The sequence below is a fragment of the Giraffa tippelskirchi genome, chromosome 12 (assembly GCF_054371585.1).
Source record: "Giraffa tippelskirchi isolate mGirTip1 chromosome 12, T2T-mGirTip1v1.2.pri, whole genome shotgun sequence".
NCBI lineage: Eukaryota > Metazoa > Chordata > Mammalia > Artiodactyla > Giraffidae > Giraffa > Giraffa tippelskirchi.
This window is the reverse complement of record NC_137286.1, coordinates 55,868,144-55,892,147: the sequence shown is the minus strand read 5'-3', so window position 1 is coordinate 55,892,147 and position 24,004 is coordinate 55,868,144. Positions and strand designations below refer to the sequence as shown.

General features: G+C 49.5%; 1 protein-coding gene and 2 long non-coding RNA genes across 9 annotated transcripts in view; 2 read left to right on the top strand and 1 right to left on the bottom strand.

The window, feature by feature from the left end:
- Positions 1 to 1,696: 1,696 nt before the first annotated feature.
- Positions 1,697 to 3,693, top strand: LOC145528368 (uncharacterized). The gene is made up of 2 exons (XR_014070344.1): positions 1,697 to 2,289; positions 2,390 to 3,693. It is a non-coding gene; the product is annotated as an uncharacterized LOC145528368 (long non-coding RNA).
- NR2F2 (nuclear receptor subfamily 2 group F member 2) lies at positions 2,524 to 15,373 on the bottom strand. Of its 7 annotated transcripts, none has more exons than XM_081546681.1 (4): positions 10,361 to 10,645; positions 8,886 to 9,114; positions 6,736 to 7,263; positions 2,524 to 4,006 (listed from the first exon to the last, which is right to left on the bottom strand). In XM_081546681.1, exons 2-4 carry the CDS (start codon positions 8,896 to 8,898, stop codon positions 3,732 to 3,734), a joined length of 816 nt encoding a protein of 271 aa, XP_081402807.1. In that variant the 5' UTR covers positions 8,899 to 9,114; positions 10,361 to 10,645; the 3' UTR covers positions 2,524 to 3,731. The 7 variants fall into 7 exon arrangements, with proteins under 7 accessions (XP_081402807.1, XP_081402803.1, XP_081402805.1 ...); XM_081546677.1 differs by lacking the exon at positions 10,361 to 10,645 and adding an exon at positions 9,286 to 9,414 and having other exon boundaries at positions 8,886 to 9,165; XM_081546679.1 differs by lacking the exons at positions 8,886 to 9,114; positions 10,361 to 10,645 and adding an exon at positions 15,096 to 15,373.
- Positions 14,076 to 24,004, top strand: part of LOC145528367 (uncharacterized) — a 55,966-nt gene continuing 46,037 nt past the window's right edge. Inside the window, exons 1-2 of the long non-coding RNA XR_014070343.1 lie at positions 14,076 to 14,252; positions 14,370 to 14,498. This is a non-coding gene — a long non-coding RNA (uncharacterized LOC145528367). The remainder of the gene's footprint in view (positions 14,253 to 14,369; positions 14,499 to 24,004) is intronic.

Below are 24,004 nucleotides of genomic sequence, written 5' to 3'. Positions count from 1 at the left end.
CCGCCGCTCCTGGCAGCCCGGCGCTCGCGGCGCGCTGGGAGACGCCATGTTGGCTCCGCTCACAGGACCCAGTCAGGAGCGGGGCTTCGCGGCCGAGTTTCGCACGCGCGCGCGCCCCCCGCGCGCCGCCCGCCGCCTCACGCGCGTCCCGGGAGGGCGGCCCGGCGCGCCCGGCACCCCGGGCCTTCCGGGGGGCGCTGACGGGGCCCCGCCGCGCGTCGGCGGGGGGCGGGAGCCGGGGGCACCTCTCCTGCGGCTGCTCCTGGCCCCCGGCCCCGCGGCCGGCCGGATGCTCGCCCCGGCATCCCGTCTCCGCGGGGCCGGCCCCGGGCGCCGCCTGCGAACTTTGAGCCCCGGCCCCCGGCGAGAACTCGCTGCTGAAGGGCCGAGGCCGGGCGACCGCGAGCCGAGCGCACGGGCTAGGATTCCGCAACCCACCCCCCTCCACACCATCACCACTCCCCTCCCCAGCTCGGTCTGCCCCCGGGTTTGTTTGAAAGTGGCGAGAAGCAGCGGTCGCCCCTTTCTCTCTCTCTCTCTCCTCGGACCATTGTTGCCTTTCGCGTCTAACTGGGTTCTCTCACACACCCCCCACCCCCGAGCACCAACAGGAGGAGGGGCAGCGGGGTTGGGAAAAGAAATAAAGCGAGCTCAGATCAGATGTGGGGAGGGGTGGGGGGAAGCAAGGAAAAAGAGACACTTAAAGGGAAAGAGTCGCCATGTTTAGCAGCTTTTTAAAAAAGATCTCGTCAATTTCACACAGAACGCACTCGCTGGGTCCCAGCCCTAGTCTTTTGTCCAATTCAGTCGCAGCAAAGATCTTTTGTTCTAACTCAGCGTGAAAAGAAAAACTTTCTTTAAATGCTATAAACTTAAACCAAACTCAAGACTCTAAACAGATCCTCCTCCGGCCACTCTAAACATATACAAGGGGTTTTGTTTTACCCGTTTGAAAAATTTTGGGTCCTGGTTTTTCTGCCTCGCAGATCCCAAGCTACATTGCTGAAACTTAGAGAGAGTGAGAGAGAGATTTCCAATGTCTAGAACACATGCTTAAGGCAGAATAAAACAGGGACTGTCTTTTGCTTTGAAAATCATAAATTATAATTTAATGCCAATAATAATTTACAACAAATGGCTGTTTACAATAAACTAACACAAAACAAACAAGGCAAAGGGCCTGTGTTTTACTTATTAGAGAAAACTTCACACACTCACATGGATAGCACTTGCAAGAGGAGAAAATAAACAACCACCTAGGAAACCTCAATCTAGAGGTCAGCAATGTTCTGTCATAGAACATACTTAGATTTATGTATGTATATATCTACAGAAAGAAGCTGAGGGTCAGATGGAGAACTCTGCTCAGATGCACACGTCAGACAGATTTTTCTGGTCTACATGTATTGACTGGAACTGAGTATCAAAGTTTAATACACTTTACAAAATGATCCCTTTTCTTTCACATCCCCTTACCCACCACCCCCTTTTAAAATCAAACCACAACACAGTGATGTATGATGGTGGTGTGGGTGCTGCAAAGCCTCAGTAAGAACAAAAATTGCAAGCTCCCACACACTGAGCTTCCTTCAAACCAGGAAAAGAGAAAAGAGGGAAAAGAAAAAAACAACAACAACAAACCTCCAAAACAAAATAGTTAATACTTCCAAATCCACACACCCTATAAAGTTTCCTTCTTTCTTTCTCTTTTTCTTTCTTTCTCTTCTTTTTCTTAATTTGGCTTTTAAGGACAAAGTATCCCAAGAGTAGTACAGATTGTATCTACACAATCTGAAATGTCAGAATGTCGCTGTGTTTTTATGTACAGAACTCCAATGGAAAAGATTCCCTTGACCTGTGGTCATGCTCTCACAGAAGGAACGTACAGGGGGGAGGGGAAGGCAGGCCAACTGCAAGTTATCATATATACATTAAAAATAAACCCTTCAGCCACTCTAAGCTACATCACTGAATTTGAAATCCTCTCAACAACCACCCTAGATGAGAACCACAGAATATTTTTAAAAATCACACCTACTTAAGGAAAAACTCATTGCAAACAACTGCCTTCTATTGACAAGGCTGGATTAGCTTGCTTGAACCATCTTCTGCGTAACTGTCAGAAATGTACAAAACAGTATTTTTTCCTGATCATAAAATAGATACTGATCTCAAGATTCCTAATACTTTTCACAATACCTTCCCTAAGCAGGCACTTAAGTGTGACAAATATAAGGGCCTTTTTTTTTTTTTCCTGGAAAATCCATTTTTAATTAAAAGAAGGATTAGGTGAATGGGGGTGGTTTACTATATCAGTATGGCACTTCCTAAACCATAGATAAACCATTAACTTCAGTTCCCCCCACCCCATCGCACCCAAATTAAACAGGCAAATACACTAGTCTACCTTTGAACAAACTGGCTGAGGGAAGTGAACAAATAGAGCGAGCCCCTGGCCCAGCTCAGAGAGAGCTAGCTCACAGGGGCTTCTCCATGGAAAGACAGTGGGGACAGCCAAACAGGTTTCAGATATCAAATAATATTTTAATTTCTGAATACTTTCAATTTCCTTGGAATATAACACACAAAGACTCGACCAAACAGTTCAGTTATTATAACTTTTACAGTATACAGAAATGTTGCACTTAAAAAAAAAAAACCTTCAGTTTTTTTTTAAAACACAAACTGTAAACTCTAAGATACTGAATCAATCACGTTACCTATAAGTGCCAACAGTGTTATTTTGTCATGCTGATTTCAATGGTATTTTTTAAAAAGGGAAAATATCAACAATTATAATACAAAGGGTTTGCAAATATACAAACAGATATAGGATTTTCATAACAATTCAAGAACTAAGCGGGACCCAATTCAAATTACAAAAGTTCACTTTTTATTCAAAACCTCAGCATGTGTCTTGGACACATTCCTTGGCTGCCAATAAATTCCACAGTTCATTCTCTTTCTTAAAATATTTTTAAAAAGCTAGGTTTGTCATGGTGTGTTTTGGGGGGGTGGGCCAGGGTAGGGGAAGTTTTTAAGTGTTGTATGTGGTTCCTCCAGTTCTCAAATTAGAGTGCTCAACTTCATCTAAAATTTTTGGTCACCCCTTGTAAGTGCGTTTCCATCATCTTTGAGTTGCCTTTTAAAAGTTATATGTCTTCCTATGATATTTTCATGGACTCAGTTTTAATTCTTGCAGAACATATATTTTAAGGATACACAGTTTTTAAGAAGCCAAGATTATATCAAAACTTATTATAGAACCACAGAATAAACTGGTTTGGAACCAGAAAAGTACAAAAAAGAACAGCTAGAGGTACATAGACACAGGACAATTAATAATTTGGAAAAAAAAAAAGACTTACTTTCTCCATTCTGCTAATTTTCTCCCAATCTCCTTAAATGCACTTTTAGCAATATTTTTCCAAAATTTACCAAAAAAAGAAAAAAGACTAATTTCCTTTTTATACAAAAATGATAAGTAGCAAGTTGTTCTGACCGACACAGGAGTTTTTTTTTTTTTTAATGCATTCTGTAAAAGTTCATTCAACAGTCTTTTTTTTTTTTGGAAATTCACAGTCCATTAAATTCTTCCCCTCTCTTCTTTTAGCAAACTTGTAACATCCTTTTATATCCTTTCTTAACAGAAGGAATTTAAGCAAACAAACCAGTCTTTTGCCTTTTCTTTCTCTCTGTTTCACTCCCCCTTCTTATTTTGATTGATTTATTTATTGAATTGCCATATACGGCCAGTTAAAACTGCTGCCAGACAGTAACATATCCCGGATGAGGGTTTCGATGGGGGTTTTACCTACCAAACGGACGAAAAACAATTGCTCTATGACTGAGGAGGAGACCGTGCGGAGAGAAGGGAGGCGAAGCAAAAGCTTTCCGAATCGTGTTGGTTGGTTGGGGTACTGGCTCCTAACGTATTCTTCCAAAGCACACTGGGACTTTTCCTGCAAGCTTTCCACATGGGCTACATCAGAGAGACCACAGGCATCTGGAAGAAAGTTTAAAAAAAAAAAGAAGAAGAAGACGACGAAGAATTCAGTCATCAGATTAAGAGGTTTGAAATGGGTCACATGAAGTGTGTGTACAGTGCTCTGTCAAACTGCCCCAACTGGAGCTGGAGCAAATGCCTACGGACTGAAAACCTGGGGGCTGGGGAAGGGGGAACCGCGTGAGACAGTCCTGGGATATTAGCTTTAAAACAGAACACAACTCAGTGTATTGCAGGCTTTCTAGGTCCCAGTCCTCAAGCTTGCTGACCGGGAGGCCCAAGCAAAGTGCACTGGGCGAATCTAGCTCAGGTCAGTAAACAGACTGATAAACAGATGAAACCAAAACTACCAGTGCTCCGCCCCTCCTCCTCTGTAAATAATAGTTTGGCTTATAATTATATGGTGTGTGGGGGGGGTGGGCAACAACCTGGCCCAGCCCCTGGTAATGGCGCCCACGACCCAGCCTCAGATTCTCCCCAAAGAGGGCGACTCATTTTTCTCCAGTCTTTGAAACTGATTTAAGTGGCCCTTTAAAACTGATCTTGTCAGTTTAGCCTATTGAAGGGCAGCCATGCAAACTGTGATCTCTCTGTTCATTTGAGCTGTTTCTTTTCCCTCCTTTTCTTCTCTCTCCCTTTTTCTCCTACCCACCCCCCTGATTTTTTTTTTTTTTGTAAACCCAGGTCCCTCCGAGAAGAAACCCCCTCCCCGTTATCTTCAGGAAAACACGTTTCTTTTTCGGATATGTGAAAATACAATAAGTGCCTTTGAAATGAGAGTCTTCTCAGTGAAGGCGGTGCAGGTTGTGACCTGACCTTTGGGGGCTCCTCAGGCAAGACTGGGGCTAACACATGCATATTGTCAATCCTTAAAGCAGATATTCAAAAAAAGCCGCCACTGCACCCACCCCAAGAACCAGAACACACATACAACCTCCTCATGTGTGGATCTAGGGCTCTGCATGTCTACAGGATGCATAGGTGTCTGTGATCAGAAATTAAAAGATCTGTTTGCATTGGACTCCTTCTCTCCGCAAGCGTACTGTCTCTCAGAATCAGATAACAGGGACCTTTATCTCTTTGTGAGGCGATCTGCATTCTCCACACAGGCCTCTACATTTTACAAACACTAATAAATTAAACTGTTACAAGAGTATCAGGCATTTCTTTCCTTGGAAGACTAAGGTAAGTCTAAGAGCTAACAATGAGCTCAAGAAAGGAACCACCGCCCGGATGGGCTGGGAACATGGGCTGGGTGTTGGGTTGCAGGAAGGGTTGAAGGTGACTCTGGGTTAGGGGACGATCCTGTCTGTACATTTGCATCAGGCAGCCGTTCTAGTTGTGACAGGTCCCCCGGGAAAAATAATCCAGATCCAAGCCTCTGCATACAGCCCTTCCTTGCCCAGACACTGCCCTTTAATTGATTACCTAAGGACTTTCAAAGGCAGAATTTGGGGGTGGTGGTGGAAGGGATGGATTTTATACAAAAAGCAGCAATATATAAGAGAAAGTGGGTTAAGGACTCAGAACCTACGACAGACTCAGCTCAAGACGTGGGTCCCCAGATTTCCTTGGAACAATAAGGAAGAGACTGTGGATCTTTTTGTCTGCTACAGGAACTCCTCAGCTCTCCTGGTGTCCTGATTACAAGCTGCAAAACCTGCAGTGGGTGACTTGGTTCCAAGCCCTACACAGGTCCAAATTTTGTTATCTTGAACTGGGAGCCCCCTTCCCCTCTCAGCCGTGACAAAGGGGGTCAGCTGACAACTCGGAACAAGCATGTGGAAGGGGTGATTTCCACCCACCTGGGCTCTGCTGAACTCAGCCAGGGGGGCCAGCCAAAAGGCTCAGGTGTGGCCCAAAGTGGTAAGCCAGACACCTTCCATGATCATTTGACCTCCAGAGTTAATTAATATTAGATCTATTACTCACACAGGTTAAACTACCTGCAAACTAATTAGATTTCATAATGCAGTCAGTGATGGTTTTATATCTCTGGCAACATTCATATCCAGCCCAAGTTGGCACACACTTTGGGTTGTTTAAAAATTGCCTCAAGTGTTTGCCTGGGCAGGGGAAGTGACAGGCCTGAGTCTTAAACCCCCTGCAGACATTCTGAAGAGTGTTGATGGCCCCTTTCTTCCTTCTGCCCCTTCCTGACAGCTCTTCCTCCTCCCTGGACAGTCTGCATTGTTTTAATAAAAAATATGCTTTTGAAAATTGCTGTCCTCAGGTTGGCCGGACCTGGAGCTCCAACTCACACTGAGTTAGCAGGCAAACTTTTCCCCCTCCCGCCAGGGGCAAACCTTTCCCTGAGGGGCTGATACCAGGACTGTTCCAGTGCCTACAGGCATCTCCCAGAGGCTCAGCCCGGGTGACAGGGAGAGCCATGGGGGTAGAGGAGATTCCTGCTCAGCTGGCCCAGAGTGCCTGAGGTGAGGCAGGGAACAGGAGTGTGCATCCTAGTCTGCTGGAAGGGCAACAGGCCTGCGAGGCTTCCCCATGGCCCATTTTGAGAGAGTCAACAGTCTGAAGCATCCTTCCCGTGGCCCAGCTTTCCTCTCCTCTCCCCAGAACAGGCCTGCCAGGGCCCCACCGCTAGGCAGAGTTCCCATTCCAAGTTTCACTCGGCAGTGTGGCCTGCGCCGGCTCTGGGGGCTCCCAAGAGTTTTAGGCCCTAACTCTGAGCTAGGAGCCCGGAGGCCCGAGAGAGCAGGGCTCCTTCCTACCTGAGGTGAACAGGACTATGGCCTTGAGGCAGCTGTACTCGGCGGAGTCGACGTGCAGCGCTTTTAGCTTCTCCACTTGCTCTTGGAAGATCCGTATGTGGTCCATAAAGGCGACCACTCGGTCGGCGGACATGGGCGAGGCGTGGAGGCCGGCGGCGGCCAGGAGCGGGGCGACGTGGAGGGGCATGGAGCACTGGGCCGCGTTCAGAACGAACAGCTCGCTCCAGGTGAGGCGGAGCAGGGCCACCTGGTCGGTGATCTGCAGGTCGGGGAAGAAGGGGATGTTCCGGGCCCACTCGACGGCGCTGAAGAGCATCCGCGCGGCCAGTTCGCAAATGTTCTCGATGCCCATGATGTTGTTGGGCTGCATGCACTGGCTGCCGAAGCGCGACGTGGGGTAGGGCTCCGCGCGCAGCAGCAGGGAAATATATCCGGACAGGTAGGAGTGGCAGTTGAGGGGGTCCCCGTTGGTCAGCGCGAACTGCCCGTGGCTCGGCTGGGTGGGCGGCATCCTGCCCCTCTGCACGGCTGCGGGGAGGAAAAGAGACACTCCGCCGTTAATGCCCAGCCTCGTCCCCCCTGCTCGCCCGGCAGGGTCGGCCCCAAGCCCGCCCCCCGCCCCCCCAAACCCCCGACCCCGACTCCGCGCGGCGCAGGAACCCGCAGGCCTGCCCCTCTCTCACCCGCGCCAGGGCCACCGACCCGAGGGGCGCCGGTAGCCCGGCCGCCCTCTCCTCCGACCACCACCCAGGCCAGCTCCGGCGATCAGGGCGGCCCACTGGCCTCGGAGGCCCGCTCCGGGCCGGGAGGCCGAGCACCCAGCATGGACCACTTTGCCTCGGGGTCCCTGGCACGGTGGGAGGGATGGAGCATTGTGGGGGGCATCTTTCTTCTTTTACTGCTGAACGGCTGATATATATATATTTTTTATTGATTGGAGGAGAGGGAGCGCGGGGAGGGGGTGGGGGGGCCGAGGCTGGGGGGAGGGGGAGACGCTTTTGCAAAAGACACCGAGGAGCTTCACCCCGGACGGCCTGTGTCCACCCCAGCACCGTTCTCCATACCCCCCCACCCCGCCCCCAAGCACGCAGCCCCGGCCCCGCGGGCCACCCCTGGCGAGAGGCGAGCCGGGAGCCCAGGTCTGGCGGCAGCCGACTCGGCGTGCTCGCAGGAAGGGAGAGGGCGGAGAGACAGGCCGGCCGAGGCGAGAGGAAGCCGGGCGAGAGGCGGGGAGCGGGCGGCCGGCGCCGGCGCCGCCCGGGAGGGCCGGAGAGGGCCGGCCAGGCTCGGGCACGAGCGGTTATCTGACGCCGGACGGGGAGAGTCGCTCTCGCAGAAACACAAAGAAACCCGGGCATTCGCTCGCCGCAATCCGGAGCCCGCGCCCGGCGCCGAGCGCGCCATTGGCCGAGCAGGGCTCGCGGCGCTCGGCGAATTTCATATCACAAAGACCCAACTCGCGCAGAGCGAAAGCAGCCGCCCCAGGCCCCTCGCCCACCCTTCTCCTACTCCCTATCGTGCTCTCCTCCTTGCAAAAGTGAAAGGAAAAAAGAAAACAGAGGTATTTTTTTTTTTAGCCGAATGTTAATCCACGGAGGGTCACATGAGCGCTGCCCGGGCGGCAGCGTTAATACGGCGAAGTGCATAAAATTGCCATTTGTAATTTGAACCTCCTGTACAAAAAGTACAATCTCAGGTTGATTTTTTTTTGAGAGGGTGGGGGCTGGGGAGAGGGGTGGGGAGGAGGGACATATGTTGAACATGCAGGGAAAACAAGGAGAGAGAGAGAGAGAAACGGAGAGGAAGGAGAAGTAAACCAGGCTTTAAAACCACCACCACCACCACCACCAGCACCTCCACCACCTCCCCATCCCTTGCAGAAAGGCGAACTCGAATGAACTGGCCGTCAATGCAAAGGAAATGAAAACAGCCCGAAGAGAGAGTTGAGGAAATCAGTCGGCCACAAAGCATGCGGATTTGGGGGGGTCTGGGTTCCACTGCAGAACTTGCTTCTAGTTTAAAAACCCCTTTCAGCTGCAATACGAAGAGAAGAGCTTGGGGCGTCTGTGTCCTTACCCAGAGCAGGCTAGCCAAACGCACCCAGGGCCCCGGGACCCCGGGCGAGGGAAGGAGAAATGAGAGGCCGATACCTTCCCGTCTCATGCCCACTTTGAGGCACTTTTTGAGGCGGCAGTACTGGCATTGGTTGCGGTGGTGCTGGTCGATGGGACAGTTCCGGTTGGCGCGGCACGTGTAGCTCAGGTTCCTCCGCACGCTGCGCTTGAAGAAGCTCTTGCAGCCTTCGCACGTGAACTGGCCGTAGTGCTTGCCGCTCGACTTGTCCCCGCACACCACGCACTCGATGTGCTGCTGCTGCTGCTGCTTGTCGCCGCCCGGCCCTCCAGGGCCGCCCTGGCCGCCGGCTGCCGTCTGGGCCGGCGTGCTGGCCGGGCCCCCTTGGCCGGGCGTCTGTGGCGTGTGCGGGGCGCCGGGCGGCGGGCCGGGCACGGGCGGCGCCTGCGAGGCCTGGCTGCCCTGAGAGCCGGGCACCTCGTCCTGGGGGTCGCGCCACGTGCTGACTACCATTGCCATATCTATGGGGGCCGCGTCCGGACTTCCTGCTCCCCTGGCTGCGGGCGGCGGCGGGCTCCCGGGTATCGGGCTCCGGCGCGCCGCCTTTTGTGTGTGCAAAGGGTGCGAGAGGGCGCGGGAGGGCGCCCCGGGTGGCTCGGGGGGGCTGGTTGGTTGAGGTTGGTTAGTTTTTCCTTTTTTGTTTCTGCTTTTGCAAAGTTTTGTCGATGGCTCGTCTGGCCCGGTGTGTTTGTTTTGTTTGTTTCTCTCGGCTCAGCTTTGTTGCTTTCGGGGGGCTTTCCGCCGGGGAGGGGAGGGGAGGGGATGGGGCCGGGGGAGAGCAAGTGGGAGCAGAACGTGGAGAGAGAGAGAGAGAGAGAGAGAGGGAGGGGAGGGAGAGCTGCAAGTCGATTGTCTGGCTTCAAGACAGAAGTAGGAGGCAAAAAAAAAAAAAAAATCTCTCCAAAGATCTTCCTCGCTCTCACTCTCTCCCTCCCTCTCTCGTTCACTCTCTCGCTCTCAGAGCTGGTGTGTAGCCGAGGAGTTGCAGGAGGAGGAGGAGGAAGAGGAGGAGAGGCGACTGTCCGGGGGCCAAGTCCAGGGCAGCCCACAGTCAGCCATTCAGGAAAGCCATCGAAATCGGGAGGACTCGGAGAGCAGAGGCGCCGGTCTCGGGCGCGCCCAGAGAGCCAGGCAGGCCGGGGCGGAGGCCGGCGGCCCGCGGAGTGGCCGGAGCGCTGCCCGGGTCCGGGGGAATCAGCATGAAAGTGGTCCGCGTCGGGCGCTGCGCGGCGTCGTCCTGGCGCTGGGCCGCCGCCGCCGCCTGCCCCGGGCGCCCCGGCGCGCGCCTCGCTCGCTCCGGCCGCCGCCGCCCGCTTTCGCCGGATAGAGGCCGCTCGCTGCTCCCTGCGGGCCGCCTGGGCCGCCGCCGCCGCCGGAGCCGGAGCCGGAGCCGCCGCCGCCGCCGCCGCCGAAGCCGCCGGGTCGGGCCCGGAGCCGCCGCGTCTAGCGCCGCCGCCGCCGCTGAAGCCTCTGCCGCTGCTGCCGCTGCTGCCGCCGCCGGAGCCGCTGCTGCTGCCGCCGGAGCCGCCTCACACACATAGGGAAAGAGTCAACTCGCCGGCGGCGGGGGAGAAATGATAAAAGAGAGAGAGGAGGGCAGATCACCACCTAGAAGCACATCCTTCGTGCGCAGAGGGGGGAGAAAAAGAGGGAGAGAAAGAATGAAAGAGGGGAAAAAAGGCAGCACGGCACCCGGAGAGAGAAGGCAACTCGGGGAGAGGAGGAGGAGGACGAGAAAACACACACGCGCGCACGCACACACACACCGCGGAGAGAAAAGAACAGAGAATCAAAGTGATCAAATATGCTAAAAAGGGGGGCGCGGGAGGGAATGCGATTTATAGGCGCCGGGGCTGGCAGAAGTGGCTTCTCCGCGATCAGCTCACTGAGCTCTCTATATAGTGAACTTTGACACGACTGCTGCAACTTAGCGCACGTTGCCATGGCGACGGCGCGCCTTATAAGGCAGCCGCCGGGGTTGGCCTGGCCAGGCGCGCGCGCGCCGCCCCCTCGCCGTCATTGGCCGGAGCGCGGCGGCCCCGCCATGGCGGCCACGGGCGCAGCCCGGTCCTAGCGCGAGCGGCGTCGCGGCCGGGGCGCGCGGGGGGCGGGGGGCGAGGGGCGAGGGGAGGGGGGGCGAGGGGAGGGGGCGGGGCGGGGGCAGCGGTGCCCCCGCCGCAGCCAGGCGGGGGATGGGCCCGCGCCGTCCCCGGGCGCGCGGCCACCGCGCTCTGCGCACCCCGCACCCGAGGTTTCCGCCCCGGCGGGGAGAGGAGCGCGGCGCGCGCGGAACGACGCCTCTTAAAGGCTCCGCGAGAAGCTTTGGATGGAATCGGGGACTTCGATTCTCGCAACTTGGCAATGCCACCGGATCCGCAGCTCGCGCACCACCCGGGACTCCCGGCGCATCTTGGTGCCCGCGGTGCCAGAGAAAGAGAAAAGTTGCCCAGTTTCTTTGCAGAGGGGTAGTGGGTGAGGATGGGAAGGTACCTAGAGCCCAGCTGGCAGGCATTTTCCAAACGAACCATTTGGTCAAATCCGGGTGCATGGTAGACCCTTCCCTTACTCAAGTCTGATCACTTGCTTGGTTAGGTGGGTTTTTTTCTTTCTTTCTTTTTTAAAGAAAAAGAGCCGTTCAGTGCCCCCCTCCCTTTTTTTTGTCCATGTAGGGTTAGCATTTCACAGGTATGTGGCCTGACATTTTAATTGCTCAAATAAAGAATCTCAGATGCTGAGAAGCTGAAGTAGACTTCATCTCATTGTCATGACGCAATTAAAATCAATTTTCTTCAACTTTATTCTCTCTCGTTAGTTTCAGCTAACTCCCAAGCCAGCGAGCGTCCTGCCACACACCCAGTCGTGGGGAGAGGTGAAAAGACCTTTCTGCCGGCTGATGGACAAGTGGACGCAGGCTCCAGCGTCCCCTGTGCGTACCCTCTGCACACACATGTAAGCGCACATGTATCAGATGCACATTTGTCAATGTACACAGACAAAGACTTCAGCGACTATGCTCCTAGGTCATAGAACAGTTGAGTAGGACTTCATTGTTCCTCAAGTTCCTTTTAAGCATTCATACAGTCATTAAAACACACACAGAGATTCTGCCCCAAATTGGCAATAATACCAAGTACAATTCACAGGAATCACTGCACAAGCCATATTCTACCTCAAGCGAGTCGCTGCAATGAGAACAACTTCATTGCCTGTGCCATTCTGTTCAATGTGCAAAAAAACATCAAGCCGATTGTATCTCTGAATTCTGGAGCATTTGATTTTAAACATCAAACATCTAGAATTGTCCCCCAGAACACATTATATTCCAATGCAGTAATCTTTCTGTTCGCTTTTCACCAGCTAGAGGATCATGACTATTCAACATTTATAGAACAAAATTGCGACTCCATCATACACTCTTTGCACCAAGAAGAATCTATGGACTGGTAATCCAACCAGGTTTATGAACAATTAAGATATTTTATACAAAGCATGCTGAGCTTCAGGAAACATGAACACACATAAAGAGTAAATTAATGACCACAAGGAAAGCATCCTTGATAGTTTTAGAAATCGAGGCAATGAAGAATTTAAAAAAATAAATTGTACATATAATTGACATGTGTAGATTGTACTTTGTATTCAATACCCTTTACACACCGACAGAATCGAGGTAAGAACTAAAGGAAGATGTAGGTGGAGAGGGGCTTGGTTTTAGGGCAGGAAAGATTCTCCTTGCTTCATTCTTGAAACCTTCTTAGCCCTCACCCTTTCTCCGCTGAAATCAGATATTTCACTAAAGCTGCAGGTGCTGGGATTATTTGGAAGTTTTTTTTTTAAAACCTCCAGTGGACACTGAACTATCATGAACCTGGTGTGTAATGAGATTGCTGGAGAGTGAAGCCAGGCAGCAAATTTCAGGTTGATTACAGATACAATATAATTTTCTCCTAAAGAGGACAAGAAGGATGGAAAAGAAATCATTTCAGAGAAGGTTGTGTCTTTTTTCTTTTGCTTTTCAGTCTCTATGATTCGAGGAGGAATTGCCTAATGCTACAGATGTCAGTATATTAGGGGCAAACTCAGCAAAGATGTGGTAGGGCTGGGGTTGAGATAGAAAATCTAATGGGCATCCTTATCTCAATGTAATAGAAGATAAGAATAATTGATTACAGAGAAACCTAAACTCGCCTCTTGGGTGCAGGCACTTCTATGGCAAGACAACCTTCTACAAATATGCAGTGGGAAAATTTTGAGGAGCACGAGTCCCCCCTGTCCACTTTGAGATTTTTGGTATTTGAAGTACGCTCTGATGGCCTCAGATTTTAAATGAAGGATTTCCCAACCATCTTCAACAGCTCTGGAGTCTGCTAGGCATACGACCCCAGGGCTGCTAGAGAGTCAGAGGTGTTTTACTCTGTATCTTAGGACTCATTCAGTTATGGGGGTGCTATTAAAACCCCAAAAAACAAAAAGAAAAAAATGACTATCAATTGCAGTTAATTTTCTTGTATAGAAGAAGAGAGAAGATTTCAGACTGAGAATGAAAAAGAGGGGAGCAGGTTTTCAAATGTCTTCTTCAGAGATGCGCATATTCTTTGAATAAAACAGCTCTAAGGCTAAAAGATAAATATCAATATGTTGTTTTTTTAAATCCAGTCCAGTCTTTTATTGCAGATGTAAATTTATTTTAATGAGAAGAATGGCAAGCTTTAATTTGGCCAGAGAAAGTTGAAAAAACATTTAACTGTAGGGGGAAAAAAAAACAACACCCAGGAATATGATTTTCTTGCAGAAAGTGGCTGTAATTCTCCACAAATTAAATCACAATATGAATACAGACCCCAGCAAATGCTGAGTTCAACTCTGAACTCAGTAGAAACCAGTTCTGTCCACCAGGATTCATTGAAATCCTCCTTCCCCTCAATCTAGTCCGTGTGTGTTTTTCTCTTCCACCACACTGGAGCTCCATGAATAGGGAAAGGGGCTTCCATTGTGTCTCTCTGAACTTCCAAGTCAATGCAATTTTTAACCACTGGCTTGTGGTACTTTGAAAATCACCAGGGGCTGTCAGAGTTGGGTCCTCTGAAAAATTTACAGTGCTAAATCAGAGCATATGCTGGGAGGGAAAAAATTGCTTAAGATTGGAGCTAGTACAGTATCTGTCTGCCCCCTAGTGTAAGAGTCCTCGCTGCCTAAAATTCAACTTTAAAAGAAAGGAGCTCTTAAAGGGAAACGACTTTGAGCTCACGTAGGCATAGCAGAATGAAACTTCTGTACATTTTAATCTGAATAATTCTTCAGGATTTAAAATTAATTGGCTTTGACTTGGTTGGACCGGACTCAGATCTCGCTACCTCTGCGTTTCCCGATTCCCTGGCGGAGAGGTGATGATTTTTTTTTTTTTTCTTCCTGAACTGGGTTTATGTGCGTCCCCCTCACCCCCTCCTCTCTTTTTCTTTCTCTGTCTCTGTCGTCTCTCTCGCTGGCTTTTTAAAAATGAGGAACCGTTCCTTGAACGTTTTGGATAGAGCACAGAATTGCTTAAGTCAGCCCGACGCGGTTGCAATAGACAGCAAAAAGGTAAACGTTTGCCTGAAATTCGCACGCCAGCTCCACCACCCCGCCCGATGGTGAGTACCCTTCTTGTCGCGATTCTCCTCCTAGCTTAACCGAACGCTCGCCTCCCCGAGCCGCGGCCGAGGGCGCCGGGCAGCGCTTTCCTCCCTCCCTGCCTGGCTGGTTGTCAGTTGCACAAGGTTGCAAAATGCAGCGCCGAGGCAAATCGAACAGTAAATTCTGACACTTAGTGCGAGCCTAGCAGCTCCTTTGCTAGAAAACCGAGTCGTCTGTTGCTTGGAAAAACAAGCTTATAAGGACTGGCTTTTAGTTTGCTCTAGCGAAGGAAATGAGTTTGAGGAGATGGGAGGCACCGCAGTCTTTACGCTTCGGTTTAATCATATTTTGGCAGCTTTGCAATTGTATATTCCCCCTCTTCCCCCCTCCACCACCTCTCCTACCACACACATGTAATAAAATATGGCAATGCATTGAATTGACTGTCTCCCCTTCCCCGAACCCCTTAAACCACAGTCCTAGGCATTTCATACACGTTAGCAATCCGATTTTTTTTGAAAAACCCCAAGTCATCCCCCACCCCACATAGCACAAGGAGAAAAGTGAGAAAGGAGAGAGAGAGAGAGAAAAAAAAATACTGTAAGTAAACATACCAAAACCATATTTGCCTTGTTCAAGGTCCCAAACCGCTTGCATCTTCCTTCTAAACAGGAATAACTCTCCTTTAGTTTGGCGGGTGAAATAAACCGCTTTGTTGGCCCCCTGAAAAGATGTGTCTTTGATAATTAAAGAGAATCTCCTCCTCGGTGTTTATCTAAGCGATTGTGCAAACTGATAAAAAGTAGGCACTAGCCTGCAGGGAAAAAGAGGAAAGGTGAAGGGAAAGATCTTCCACCTCAAGGAAGTGCTTCCCCATGTATCAGAGGCTCTCAGCCTTGGAAAGCCCTGCACAGTAACTTTAGAGAGACGAGGTTTCAGGGAGCTTTGTACATAGCTGCTGAGGAATGCAAGCCTCGCCTTTAAGAAAAAAAACCCCAAACCGTAGGTAGGAGATGTCTGGAGTGATCCTTGTCTCTCATCTCATTCCTTAGAAGGAAGAGTGCGTTGTTACACCTTGTTTGGGGCTGGAAAGAGGAGACTTTAAAAACACCCGTCCAATTGAAAAAAATCTCCCAACTTAATGAGTTTAGTCGGAGGCTGGGGCTAACGGCTCAGCCTCAGCAGAAAACCGCCAACAACTATAGGCGATAGTGCAGAGCAAAGACGACCCAAGGCACAGCCAAATTCCACTGTTTGGGGTCGAGAGGGATGGAGACTAATCCTAAAGCAAGTTGGAAAAAAAAAAAAACAGAGGTGGGAGAGGAGGGGAAAAAAGCAGCAGCCTCACAGACTGGCAGACAGGCTCCCCTCACCCTGGATCAAAGATAGAACTTGAAACAGGAGGGCAACATTTTTCCTAGGAATCCGTTGAAATCCTCATTTTCTACTTTTAACTACCCCCCCAAGTGATTTTTCCCTCTCCTCTGCAGATTCATGCCCCCCCTCTCCCAGTTCTGCTTCTAGAACTTTCCTGAAGCCGGAACCTATTTCTTTGGGGGGGAGGGGTTCCCTACTCCAAGTCTTCAGATATTGAATGCTTAATTCACCCCCTCCCTCCATCCACGTCCCAAAATGAATAAAGGAAGCAGGAATACAGTAACTAGCGAAAAATGAGAATAAACTATGCTGCCTCTCACAGTTTAATGCAGTTTTAACTAATGGATTTTTGTTTTGTTTTGTTTTAAGAGAAGAATAATGGGGGAAACACGGATCTTTTATTTTAGGAAACTGTTATGGTAAGATGTATGTCAGAATTAACAAATGGAACTAACGCTCCTCGGCTGCTTCTTGTCCTTGTCTTAAACAGGAATTAAGTTAAACACAGTGCTGAATGTTAATTACATGTTTACTGGCTAATGAAAATTACAAATGGTTTTGCCACCTCAAACAATGATGAAAACTCTGAAGACACTGTAATTATATACTTTGAGGGAAATAACTCAGAATATTGATCATAAGAAGTGTAAATCTTTTTTTAACTATTCATTAATACCATAAATATGGGCTACAGAAGTTTTTCCTTGCGGTTTGTCTCATCAGTTACACCGAGGGGATGGATGGTGAGGCTCCTCTGGGGAAGTGGTGAACTCATTCTCTCCGAGAAGGAGGCCACTTGTGTAACTGGGGGTGCCCCCCTCCCTTTCGCCCCCGCCCCCTTTAACCCCAGCAGAAGGTCGAGGGATAGCTGAACAGGGGGGCCGGGCTCAGGGCAGGTGAAGGTGATCACAGCCCAGCCTCTTCCCTCCCCTCCCCTCGCCCTCGCCTCTCCTCCCCTCCCCTCCTCCCTTTCCTGCCAGGTCTGATCGGTGACCGCCTTCCCCAGCCAGGGCGCCTGTCGGATAACCTGGCGTTGAGTTCCTCATGGAGGACAACACATCGCAACCCAGCGAAGCACCCCTGACAACCCAAGGTCCCTCCTTTAGAGGTGGCTAGGGCAGTTCACTGCAAAAGAAGAAAGAAGAAGTGGAGGGCGGGGGGGAAAGTTGAGGGTGGAGGTGTTTATTGGGTAAGATGGCTCAGGCAACCGAACCGGAACTGGTTTCTCTGGGTTTGGGAGTAGAGACATATTTTGCTGATTGAACTCCGGCCTGAGATGTAGCTCTGCACTCCGCAGTGTAGCAGCCACTTCGATCTCGGGGGTCAAAGGTGAGGTCTGCACTAACCCTAAAAGGCTGGTCTGGCCTGGCAAGAAGGCCGAGCCGGCGGAGGAGTGGGCCGCCTGCCGCTTCCGAGAGGGTGCCCGTGAATCCCGCACGCGGGGGACACAGAGCTGAGAGTGGGTTTTCAGTGCAATATTGAAGATTTCTCAAAAGTGCCCTGGGCTCGTGGGACTGGAGTCCTCTTTTCCCCTGAGAATTCCCAAGGCGCTGGTCTTTGTCTTGGAAGGAATGGAGTTTCTGAATGGTGTGAAAGCGACAGAGAGGGTCGCTTCAAATCGATTTTACTTGTCCTTTCTGTCTTTTCGGATCAACGCCCTTCAATGGGCACAGAGGTGCTCTTTCAACCAAAAACTTGTGCTACATTTTCTGCCTGTATTGGTGCTAAATACAATAAGCACTGGGCAGATTTTTTTTTTCTTTGCTCTCCAAAGCCAGAAAGCACCCTAATTAAATTGTTTTATATGGACAGTCAAGACGGACCAATTAAGTATGCATTAGTATAAAGATATAGTCTGCAGATAAGGCGGTTTAGAAAATCACGTGTGGGACAAAGGAGTGAGGGCTAGCGCTGGGGAGGGGGTGCCTGGGCCAGCAAGGTCGCTCACCTCTCTCCCTGGGCTCCGGGGGATTTGAGGAACCCGGGCCTCAGGTGAGAGGGGGTCAGGGCCGATCATAGGTGGGCGGTGTTGGAGCTTTGCAGGCCCGCGCCCCCCACCGGAGAGCGGCGGAGTCCAGGGGGTTAGCATCTCTCACACCTTCACCCTCGGCCCGAGGTGGCGGTCCCGCAGGAGCGGGCGAGGGTAGTGCTGTGAGTCCAGGTCGGGCCCACGGCTGGTACAGATCGTGGGCGCGGCCCTGAAATAAGGAAGGAGTGTGCGCCCCGGGGAGGCCCGCGGGGCCAGAGGGACGCGGAGAGAGCCGCGACCGCAGCCCTCTGGCAGCCGGGATCAGGGTAGGAAGCCCCCTTCCAACTTGTCCAAGCTACGGGCTATCTCTGTTTCTGAGGAAACGGGAGTTTCTCGGCGAGCAAAGTGAAGTTCCCGCCCGACGCCAGCCGGCCCAAGGGGCGTCGAGGGCCAGTCGCAGAAGTGGGGAAAAGACCGGGGGTTGGAGACGAGGGCGCCAGGACAGTAGCTCGCGGGCCGGGGCAACGCAGCCTCCCTGGGCCGCCCCACACCCCCTCCGCCCTCTGAGGTGTGGGCGGACAAAGTGCAGCGCGCCCAGAAGACGACCTCCGGGGCCGCGGCCTGCGCTTCCCCGCGTCGCGGCTCAGGGCTGTGATAGGTGGTCCCCGGGGCGCGGGGGCGCGAGCGCAGCGCGCGGCCGCGGGAAGGGCGCGCGGGGCGCACGGGGCGCCCTGGGTCCGGGTGGGGAGGCGGGAGTAGGGCGAGAATTAGAGCCTGGGGAGGCGGCTGAATGTCAAAAGTAAAAAGGTTGAAAAGCCAATTTTCCCGGCGCGCTTTCGCCCCCCACCCCCCTCCCCTTTGCTGGTTGCCGAGGCCGTAAATCAGCGGCCGGCGGCGAGGGCGGGAGGAGCCCCCTCGGCGCGGCCCCGCCCGGCCCGTGCGCACCTCCCGGTGGGCCCCGGATCGATCCGAAGCCTAGCTGAGGATGTCACCGCACTAAATATTTACTGATCACACACAAATAGCCGGGGCTCCAACGATTTTCCTCTGTGAGGAGAGCTCAGAGAGAAGGGTAAATCATTTTATTAGTGTGGATAAAGCCCAGAGCACACTCCGGGCTGGAGTGTTTTAAGATGTGTCTTCAACGGGATGAAAAGAGTTAGGGAAATCGATACGGAGTGATTAGAAGCCCCCGGGGTGACCGAGGGGGCCGGGGCTTTCAGGGATTTGGCGAAGCTGAGGGGGGGGGAGCAAGCCTCGAGGGGGGAGGCCCGAGCCCCGCCGGGGAGCTCGCGGGCGCAGGCCTGCGTCCCTCCGTCCTCGACGGGAGACGCGAGGGCGCAGCCCGCGGACCGGCGTCCGCACGGCCCGGCTCGGCAGGGCCGGCGCGGGGTGAGCCCTGGGCGGGCCGGCGGGGGGCCGATGGCTTGGGCTCTCAGGCTGCACGTCGCGCGGGCCAGCGGTCAGGTGGCCGCGGAAGGGGATCGCAGGCCCGGCGCCGGGATGCTGGCAGGTTGGCCACAGCTCGAGCGCTCCAGGCAGCCTCCTGGAGGAACAGTGTGGCCCAAACGCGTTGCGTTTCCCCCCGCCGCGCCACGTAGCATCTCCGAACTTTCTCCTGGATGAATCTGCCCCCTCGTCTCCCTTAGTATTCCCGGAGAGGACGCAGCGGCCCAGCCTCGCGGGCTGTGTCTCCTTCCCACCTATCCAGGGTCAAGGGTAGTCTCCGGGTGGCAGGACCCGCTGCGGACCGTAGGGAGAGTGGACTCGGGGTTCGGGGCTCCAGGGCAGGTGGGGAGGAAGTCTGAGGGCGAGCAGACAGGCAGAGGCAGGGTGACACCAGCGACGCCCCTAAGGACGTCTCCGTCCTCTCTAGGGCTGGGAAAGCAGCTTTGGGGGGGCGGGGGTCTCAAGCGACGGTCCAGCGAGGGAAATGGGTCTGTGGCCCCAAGGCAAGATGCAGGGGCCTGAAGTGCGAGGGCGCAAAGGCTTGCGGGGCTCGCTGAAGTTAGGGAGGAAGTTTGCTGGGAAGAAGAGGAAAATCTTCTCCCCAAACTCAAACAGCAAAGTCCTGGTGAAAAAAAAAAAAAAAGCTGGCTTTTCACTTCTGGAAGCGGAAGAGGCATCGCTGTCTCCTGTGGACAAACCTTGAGGTTCGAAACAGCTGCAAATAATCAAGAAGGCACAAATTTCGGGGGCGAAAGGGGGAGACAGAAGGCGAGAAAGGGAAGAATCTCTTTCGTTTCTTCGTCCCTTTCTCGCTCTTAACCTTTTCCTAATAATCTGCTCTTCCTGAAGATGCTGATAGCTTGCTGGCTTATTTATTGATTTACTTTCCCTCTCCCCAAATTTTCTCGATTTCCTTGGCAGCTTGAGGAATTCAGTTCAGGCTGCCCTACTTGGCTCCTTGGCGCAACAGGAAATATAACTGCAGATCCAATTAACCGTTTTTCAGAAGGGAGGTTTTTTTTTTTTAATATGAATCCCAGTGGATTGGAGTGATGTGTTCAGGTGTGAAGCGATTGGTGCCTCGAATTCCTTCCTCGGTAATCCTTTAATTCCTGCGATGGAAGCTCGAGAGCATCGCTGACCTGGAGGCTGTCAGGAGACGGGTCTCTATTAACCCTTCTTGGTCTCGGCCAGAGCGAAGGTTAACTACACTAATGTACCAAAGGGGCTGCAGCAAGGAGGAAGGAAGGGTGGAAGGAAGGAAAGAGGGAAGGGTGGGAAGAAGGGAGGGAGGGAGGAAGGACAGAAAGGTAAATTCATTCTAGCTGCAAGGATTTTTAAAGCTCTCACTGGTCCTCCCCCACCCCCACCCTTCCTACGAAAGCGGGTTTCCACTGAGAGAGACAACAGTCTCATCCATCAAGGACTTTGGGGAATAAGAAAACGCAATGTCGTGAAATATTTTCTTCTATTTAACTGACCACCCAGTGCACTTTAAAAATCATTCTAACATGTAAGCAACAATTAATTATTTGGGGAGGGGTTAAGCCCCCCCCATCTTAATACATATTTTACCTTCTTTAAGTAAAAGCTAATTTAGAATCTTGTCAGTAGTCAAATTATAGCCATAAAATCCAGATGAGATTTGGAAAATACATTCTGCAGTTTTCATACCTGGTGGCCTTTTAATGAGTAGTTATATAATAGTTATGTGCATGAAGGTATATGCACATGGGTGTGTATGTATTCTCAGGGTGGTAGAAGTTCCATGATGGATTAAAGGTTTATATACTCGAGCACTTGATAGAGGCTGTCACTCATGTGTATATGCTGGGGTTCTGGAGGAAAACAGTACAAAAAAGAGTTTCGAATGAGTTCCTTGGAATCACTATTGTTGAAATACAAGCTGAAGCAACTTAGTATTGGTGAAGCTATTGTGCCTTACAGAATCATAGAAAGATACTTCAAAGTAAAAATGTCAGTTTTCAGTTTGGTAGCTTTGGCAGGGCATTTAAACAAAAGGTGAGCATCTTTTGTCTAATATATTTATTTAAAAATTCAACAATACCCTACTGTTTATTTTACTTTTCAATGAATTGAAGAATTAAAAGAGAATAGGCTCTAGCTAGAGATGATAGCATAAGGGATTTGTTGCCCATTTAACCAAGTCTGATGTGGTCTGTGTATGCTTTTAATATTATATTACAAGTCGACTCCTGTTGAAAAAGTTTTAAAGATATCTAAAGCCACATGGACATCAGTTCTTATTTAGAAGTGGACAGAGTGAGGAAAGATTGTCTGATTCTGTATTTTTTTTTCCTCTTAAGAGACTGATACTGAATTCTTTAAAATGACAGTTCATTTTTGGTATGTCAAAAAAGGCATTAATCAAATGGTATCAAGTGCCAGTCATTTAAATGTGAAGGTGTTAGTAAGGCAAATATCCAGATAAATTAATATTGCTAATTAGCTGCATCAATGTACTTAGAGAAAATACAAAATAAAACAACAGAGGGGATTTATCTTGTTTAATTTCCTTTAGCCACAAACTCAAGTTGAATTTCAGGAGAAAATAATTTAAGGGCTAACTTCCATTCTCTTGGCTTTTAGAAGGTTGAAAAACCCCAGTTTTAGTACAAAGCATATAATTAGAAAAGTAAGTAAATGGACAAAGATATACTGCCATAATAGAAAAGCATAATGTATGAATTTAGAAAACAGTTAATTAATTAATTATCAGCTGTACTTCTCCTCTTAAAAGGATGGTTTCTTGAAATGGTAAAGGTACATATTAAAAATAAAGGACTACTGTGCAAAATTAAGAGGAGGCTGTATAACATAATATTCAGTTTTATATTTTTGACCGTAGGAAGTATCACTTGAGGTTTTACAAAGTGTGATGTTTAAATAAAATTTACACTGATCGATTTTATTTTGAATACAGAATAGAGAAAGGTGCCTTTCCTATCTGTCTATTACAATTTATAATAAATTAGTCAACCTTATCAAAGGGATTACAATGTGCTTCACTGAGGCAAATTGACTGAGATGATATCACTTAAAATAGTTTGAAACAAAAGTAAAAATGTAAAAGGAAGAGAATATTGATTTCAGTGAAAAATGTTACATTGGGTATTTCTTGACAGGACTACATTACATCACAGGTCAGGGAGAAGTTAAAAATTTAGGCACTCCTATCTCTCTACAGAATGCATGTTAATAATATATGTATTGACTCCAAAAGTTATGGTGAAAATTTTTACTTTTCATACACTTTGTTGTCATACTGCCATCCAAATAGAAAGAAGTGAAATTTAAGTGAGGTTTAAAAAAATCTTAAACAATATTTTTCTTTATAGTCTCCAATAATTATGCTTATTTATGCATTGACTTTCTCCATATGATTTTGGTTAATAGCTTTTAAAATCATGTATTATTGTGATGAATTCTACATTGTTTTTATGTTGAAAACAAATTTAAAGGTATTGGATCTTTCTCAGAAAGTGTAATTGAATATTCAGTTATTGAAGAGCTACTGTATAAATTTCCCAGGTTCTAAACACCAACTTACTCTTTCCTACCAACTTTTAAAATTACAACTGGCATGACTGTGGATGAATATTTTATATAAGAGCCTTTATTTCTCTTCTTGTTTATCTGGGAAATGCCTCTAATTTGTCTTTTATGCTTGAATACTTTAAAAAAGCATTAGTCCATATGCAAGAATTATTTATCCTCTTGAAAAACAGTGAATAAAATTCTAATTATAAAGAAAGAGTGTGATGTTTACTCTGAAGTTTCAGGAACATGTAAAGTTTTCTTCATAAACTGGAAGAAAGTCTATCCTAGATAAATTTAAATAGGGCAGCTGTTGGGTATGGTTTATATTCGTGTCCTTCTGCCTTTTTGCCTTTGGCACTAAGGTATCTGGGTTCTTGTCTTCACACTGTCTATTGTTAGCAGATTTTGAGATTAAAATACTTTCAAGTTGTCTTATCTTTATAGCTTCATACATTATTAAATTGGAAAGTAATATTCAGTTCTGTGTTCAAATTTGTATGTCCAGACAATAATGAGGTGAGTCTTTGCACTACTCCACCCCCACCCCCAAATCCAACAACAACAACAAAATCATTATATACACAAGTTCAAGATGAAAAAAAAAATAAACCTTAGGATTCAGTGTGTTGGAAATATAGGATCATTGTTTTTACAATGGAGCGCTTTATAAGACTTTTTTCATCTTAACTATCTCCCAAGATGGGACACTTCAGTTTTATACATAATTTTTGAAGTCTGAGCAACTTTTAACACTATATCAAGTTTTAACAACATATCACAGACTTTTTGAAGTGAAAGGAGATTTGAAAAATAAGCCTCCAAAGTAAAAACACACACACAGAGACAGATAAGTGACAGGCATGAGGCTTGTCTTCGTTTTTAGGGATGTTATGAAAGTTTTACTTTAAAAAATTACAATAACATGCTTTCTCATCAGGTGCAAAGCAAGATAATTATAGGGAAAAAAGAAAAGATTCCCTCTCATTCTTTTCCACCAAAAAAACCAAAGCACCAACAAAAGCCAAAACAAACCCCAATCCTAACCCCTACATAAGAAGCCCCTTACCACTTTAGGGAAAGTTTCTGTGTTAACTGTGGGTCCTGCCCGTGTTCCTGGCTGGTCTACTGTTAAACTCGCCAGGCAGTGATTACACTACAGCCAGTAGC

Coding starts and splice junctions, on each gene's coding strand:
- NR2F2 (XM_081546678.1), bottom strand. CDS start 9,327: ATGGCAATGGTAGTCAGCACGTGGCGCGACCCCCAGGACGAGGTGCCC. Junction 7,285..8,885: donor AGTGGGCATGAGACGGGAAG/GTATCGGCCTCT, acceptor TTAACGGCGGAG/TGTCTCTTTTCCTCCCCGCA. Junction 4,007..6,735: donor CATAGTCCTGTTCACCTCAG/GTAGGAAGGAGC, acceptor ACTTTCTTCCAG/ATGCCTGTGGTCTCTCTGAT.